Source organism: Callorhinus ursinus, unplaced genomic scaffold (genome assembly GCF_003265705.2).
Source record: "Callorhinus ursinus isolate GAN/ISIS: 27379988/994484 unplaced genomic scaffold, GSC_fseal_2.0 scaffold13, whole genome shotgun sequence".
Taxonomy (NCBI): Eukaryota; Metazoa; Chordata; class Mammalia; order Carnivora; family Otariidae; genus Callorhinus; species Callorhinus ursinus.
The window spans coordinates 23,865,122-23,871,423 of record NW_027397075.1 but is presented as its reverse complement, the minus strand read 5'-3'; the positions used below and the strand labels follow the sequence as shown (position 1 = coordinate 23,871,423).

General features: G+C 41.4%; 1 protein-coding gene across 6 annotated transcripts in view; it reads left to right on the top strand.

Annotated features, from left to right (window-relative positions):
* Positions 1-6,302, top strand: part of WDR64 (WD repeat domain 64) — a 146,073-nt gene that overhangs the window by 83,280 nt on the left and 56,491 nt on the right. For all 6 annotated transcript variants that reach the window (XR_012380520.1, XM_073899919.1, XM_073899918.1 and 3 more), the window contains 2 exons: positions 1,225-1,373; positions 3,458-3,581. Coding sequence is in view for 5 of the 6 variants with exons in the window: in XM_073899919.1 (XP_073756020.1) it covers positions 1,225-1,373; positions 3,458-3,581 (273 nt within the window). In the remaining variant the exon portion in view is untranslated. The remainder of the gene's footprint in view (positions 1-1,224; positions 1,374-3,457; positions 3,582-6,302) is intronic.

Genomic DNA, 6,302 nt, shown 5'->3' with positions numbered 1-6,302 from the left:
TATATATATATATATATATACCACATCTTCTTTATCCATTCATTTGTTGATGGACATCTTGGCTCTTTCCATAGTTTGGCTATCATGGACATTGCTGCTCTAAACATTGGGGTGCACATACCCCTTCAGATCACTACATTTATATCTTTGGGGTAAATATCCAGTAGTGCAATTGCTGGGTCGTAGGGTGGCTCTATTTTCAACTTTTTGAGGAACCTCCATACTGTTTTCCAGAGTGGCTGCACCAGTTTGCATTCCCACCGATAGTGTAGGAGGTGAACTGAGAAATATCACCAGAAGAACCTTTTAAGTCCTTCTTTACACATGAACAGATTTTATCCTAAAATTTAAGCAGCTTAGGAAAGGGCTTCGTTAAATCCTGGGGCACTTTTTCCTAACAGGTGAGATTGGAAAGTCATGAGAAACTCAATACAAAGTGTTGACCTTTGGTAATTTAATCTCCACAACAATAAGAGAAGGTTCATTTTGTTTGATCTTTGAAATGCTTTGAGATTCTTATTTATATTTCTAGACATTATACCAAAACAGAATACGTAGTTGATTTTGACAGTTAAATCACATTTGCCATTTGTAGTATCCCTGTAAAACCAAACCAGCACCCTTAGGAAAATGCAAATAAGGTATACCTGCTCTCCAACTACTTCCCCAAGTTGATTTGGAAATTAATCTTATTTAATATTGATGTTACACGCACTGGCTTGTAACCATTCTCATTCATTAAATTTAATAAGACCATGTTTACAGGGTGCTTTATCATTTGTTGGTCGGAAAAGGCCCTCTAACAATAAATTCCAATCACTAAATGGAAGCTTACCTTCAGCAGAAAGCTGCCCATCACTGTGATTACTATACACCAGATGGAGAGGCATGGGTCAGGCACTCTCAAGAAGGAAAAATGTAGACTATAAAAAAACAGAAAAATAGGGATCACTGAAAAGAGAATATCAATGAATCCAAATAGCTTGCACTTGAAAATTAATGACGCCATCAATGAATGCTTTTCTCTTGCTGAATAACATTTTCTTTATTTGTCAAAAGTGTTTTAGAGAAAATAAGCATATCTTCACCACATTAGATATCCTAGGAATTGATATTACTAATCTCACCGATGGGTTGTTTCCAAACACAACCGACTGGGTAAAGTCCTTTGTGATTCAAAACTTCTAATGTTGGGTATTTGTGAAATTCTTACTTCTGTTGCAGGATCTAGTGTCATGGACATGTACCCTCTGACCAGGATGGTACAAGATACAAAACAGATTCCTCACACTCATGAACGAGAAATCAATGTCATGCTTTACAACAGATATTTTCACCAAGTACTTACTATCTGTTCTGAATCCATCATTAAGGTGAGTATATATTGGCTCTTCAGAAAGAAAAAGGCAAAGCAGAATGTTCTCTTTTTACAGGTAAGTCTTTGAGTGATTAAGTAAATGTAGTGGCACATGTGATGAGACTTGACAGTAGAGCTATTTTTAAGCACTCATGAACCCATGAAAAACAAGTATTTTCAGCCAGGTCAGACTGCTTGCTATTAAGCTGCATCCTCAATTAAATAAGTAAAGCTAGTTATAGTATCAGAATAAGAACTTTAAAGGAAATATACCAAGGAAAGAGTACTAGGATGGATGGATGGATGGATAGATACATACATACACATACATACATACATACATACATACATAAATACATTTTTAAGTCCTAGCTATGGGCAGAGGATATGGTAAGAAGGAAGGGAGAGGAATTTATAAGGTTTACTATAACCCCTATAGGTGCGGGATATGTGCCAAGTGCCTTAAATCCATGATCTTATTTAATCTTCACACCAGTTCCATGTGGACAGATAAAGGGTTCCATTTTAAAGTTGAGAAAACTAGGACCCATGGCGTTCAAGCAACTTGCCCCAGGTCACATAAATAGTAAGCATCATAACTGGGATGTGTACCCAGGTTGGTCTATTCTTCTGCATTCCACTGCCTTGACACTACCATGCTCCCCAGAGGCCAGGGTATGCAGCCATCCTAAGTGCATCATCTAGCAGTGATGGCTGGCAGGGTTTGCTTCAGAGGGCCATCCTTTCATTTCATGCATGCTCTCCAAAAGGAGACATCTGGAGCAGTAGAGAGCATCCTCTGGAGACCCTTTAAGTCCCCTCTCAATCTCTGACTTTCTATGTTCATCTGCTGGAGATTTTCTCAGGCCAAAATCTCGGGAGTTCAGTTATTGATCACCTACTTCTGATTATGCCTACAGAATAAGAGGAAAACTAAAACTAAAACCTACTCCGTTTTCACAAACTATGGACCTCTAGGGGGGAGATGGCTTCCCTGTAAGGGTAGAAGGGGGCAAGAAATGCATCTAGGTGAGTTTTCGTACCTGATTGATTGGTTGAAGAGGGAGCATACTTCAGGCCAGAACACGGGTGAACTCTGAGACCCGTTCATGCCATGGCACATATTTCTCTTCTCCTTTAAGGACCTCGTCTGTACTGGGGGCACTCAGAGGTTGAGAATGTGGGCTCTCAGTCCAGACGGGCCTCATTCAGATCAGACAGTGGCCCTTGGTTGGCCTCTAGACGATTCCACGTGTTCCCTCTGGTCCTGCTCTCCCTCCTTGATTCGAGCTACAACGCTGTCTTCAGCTCCCAGGAGGGACAATGCGCCTTCCCATCTCTGGCCCTTTGCTCATGCTGCCTCTGCCCCACAGACCTTGAGGGCGACCATCTGTCCTGCCAGTGCAGTTTCATTACTCACTGACAGTCTAGTTTACATGTGAACATGGCAGATCCATGAAGAAGGAGAGATTTAGACCGAAAGGCTGAAGGTCTAGAGCTTCAACTGTGTTTCCAAAGAGAAAGAATGTGGTGTCTTGACTTGTTTCTGGATTTTCTGATTACACCCCACCTGATTACACAGACAGCCTTCTCTGAAATCTCTCTCTTCCTCCAAGAGTGAAGCACGTGTCCCTAATCAGAACACTTCTTGGAAAGGTCAATGAGCTCCTTCCTCAGGGTTCTCTTAGTCTGTCCTGTGACTCCTGGCTGATTTGGATGAGCCAACAGGAAATAAATCCAGTTTGATTTTTTTGTCTGCTGTACTTGTAATGGTTACATCGCTATCTGGCTGCTAAGCTGGTTTCGTGCTCACAGTAGCAAAATTGGCTACTTCCTCCACAACCAAGGCTGCCCGGAATAGTCACTGCCTGTCTCGGCTGCCTGGGTATACAGCAGACACCCTCCAGGATCCCACAAGAACTACTAGACGGCCCTGCGTCTGTTAGAATGTTCTTTGATCAAACCAACATTCAGGGCAGGATGTTGGAAAAGATTTTAGAAGGGCAGAGTACCAATTTTCAGGCTGTTTTGAATATTCTAAAATTTTTGTAAAAGCTGAAGGGTATATGGATGATTTGATTTTTTTGTTCTTTCCTACAGGTTTGGGAACTCGAGACTGGCCTCCAAATATACCAGATTTTAGACCCTCATGGTTTCAGTGTTGAACTGACTTCTGCAGCTATTGATGAAACTGGATTTCTTTTTGCCACAGGAGCATATAATGGTCAGATTCATATCCAGAATAGGGCCTCCCTGCTTTAGTGCCATGAGAATTAGTGCTAGGAACTCATCCATTGTGTGGGCTAGAGAGAGAGAGCATGCAGCAGGCTGGAATGTGTCAGCATGCCGGAGAGACTGCTCTACCTGACTGAACATCAGCAGACTCTTCTGTAATGGGCGTCAAAGTCCTGGTATCAATACCTCACATCACATTTATATTATTGCTTTAACGTTTGCAAAAGTCTTTCACGCGTATCTCATTCTATCTTTGGCAGGACTTGTGTTGCACTGACTCCTTTTCTCCTTTTACTTTTGGGTACCACCAGCTAAGAGATGGACATTTAGATTTAGTGCTTGCCGATAATATTTTTACCGACAGTAGATTTGGGGACCAGACAAAAATCCAGCCAACTCTGTTATACAACACTCAGAATTCTATATTGGACTTGTTTATGAGTCTCAGCTCCTTGGGGACATGTGCCATGTCAAACTTGAGAGGATGTCAAGCTCAGGTGGTGTTATGTTGCTTGCTGCTCCTTATGCTATAGAACACTGCATAGAACTTTCTAGAACTAAGCATTCCAGCCTGCCTCACCTTGCTCTGACCTCCCACGAAAGAACTACTTTATCTAGACAGTATGACCGACTTGTATGCACTACTCATAGTTTATTTATTCTAGAGATATATTTACTAAAGAAATTCTTGCTTGGAAGCCAGTTGGTGGAATGAGTGAACATCCTGATGTGAAAGTCTGATTGTTCACCATGTGACAGATAGCGGTCCACATGAAATGAAATCATGAATGCTGAGTTGATGGGGTGTGAATAAATGCAACTGCTCTGCATGTGGGACAATTCTTAAGAAAGCAGTCTTAACTGCTCTATAAGCACACTCTACACACATATGAAAGTTAGTTATAATAGAAATTCTGAGCAGTGGACACAACTGTTATCAGGCATAAGCATCAGCAATTAATACAGATGACTAAGATAGTATTGTTTTCATGCAAGCAAGTCCATTTCATTGTTAGTGCTAGGGTCTAGAATTTCTTTAAACATGGACATTTTGTTCTCCTCAGAGGTCACTGACAAAGATGCTGCAACATCCTAGGACACCCTGGAAAGTAGGATTCTCTGACTCTCAGAGCAGCTCTGCTCACAAGCCAGCAGTTCCCCTTATTCCCACCCACCCACCACCTTGCCAAGCAAAACCTCTCCCTACCCTCTGCCCCATTAAATTTGGCTGCCAAAGTCCCAAGGTAGCAGGAAATCTGGGCTGTGACACTGTGGTCCACATATCCAGGACTGAATGAGAGCATTCCTTCTTTTCATTGTTTGTATGACTATGTTCCTCCACAACCATAAAGTCCTTGAGGGCAGGAACCATGCCTGTTCACTTTGCATTCACAGCTCCTTGCATAGTGCTGAGTATATAGGGAAAATTTAGTTAGTGTTTAATGATGTTGTGAACAAACAAATGGTAGGAGTTATGAGTACTGCTGAAAGAGAAAACCTGGCAGAAGGAAATAAAAACAACACAGTGAGAACATTATGGATGTCCAACAGGAATAGAGCTGGGGGATGTGAAGTGGGGAGGGGGTAGGATTAGGGTCAAGCAAAGGGAAGAAAGTGCTGTGAGGAGCAGTCCACTAGATACTAAACCACTAGAAATGCCCATGTGAAGAGAATTCCTACACAGGGTGATGATCTAGAAATAGCCATTCAACAACCACACTGTTTATCACACCTCCTGGCCCCTTGATCAAGCTCCCTTAAATCAAATGGCCCAAGTTAATTGTAAAGAAAGTATGGTTTCAAATGTAAGTAGAAACTTAACACCTTTGTTGCATTTCCTTCCCATGTAACCGATAAAACAACTCAAAGCTTGATAGATTCCTACCTGCTGGAATTCTCTTAAATGTTTTATTACCCAATAAGAGCAAAAGTCTTCAAACACGTCAGCACCTTAAGAAATGTGATGTCATTGGATTGATCTTTTACTATGAATGACAATTGTGGCATGATACTAAATGAATGGAAAAATATTGGGGAGTATTTAACAAACTGGAGGGTTTGGGAGAATTAGGGCAGAAAAGATCCACTTCAGCCAGAAAGGTCAGCTAGAAGAGTCTGAGTGTTTCAAGAAAACTGTCACAGATTTCAAGACCTTGCCTAGTCCTATTAATTTTTATCAGCCTGTGACAAACAAAGGCATACAGAAATGTATTTTGTGCACAGCAAGGCTGAGAGTCGCTCGTCAGTCTTAGTAGAAAATAAATATAAGACTATTGGTGGGAATGCAAGCTGGGACAACCACTCTGAAAAACAGTATGGATGTTCCTCAAAAAGTTGAAAATAGAGCTACCATACGACCCAACAATTGCACTACTGGGTATTTACCACAAAGATACAAATGTAGGGATCTGAAGGGGTACATGCACCCCGATGTTTATAGCAGCAATGTCCACAATAGCCAAACCATGGAAGGAGCCAAGATGTCCATCGACAGATGAATGGACAAAGAAGATGTGGTATATATATACAATGGAATATTATGCAGCCATCAAAAGGAATGAGATCTTGCCATTTGCAACGACGTGGATGGAACTGGAGGGTGTTATGCTGAGTGAAATAAGTCAATCAGAGAAAGACATGTATCATATGACCTCACTGATACGAGGAATTCTTAATCTCAGGAAACAAACTGAGGGTTGCTGGAGTGGGG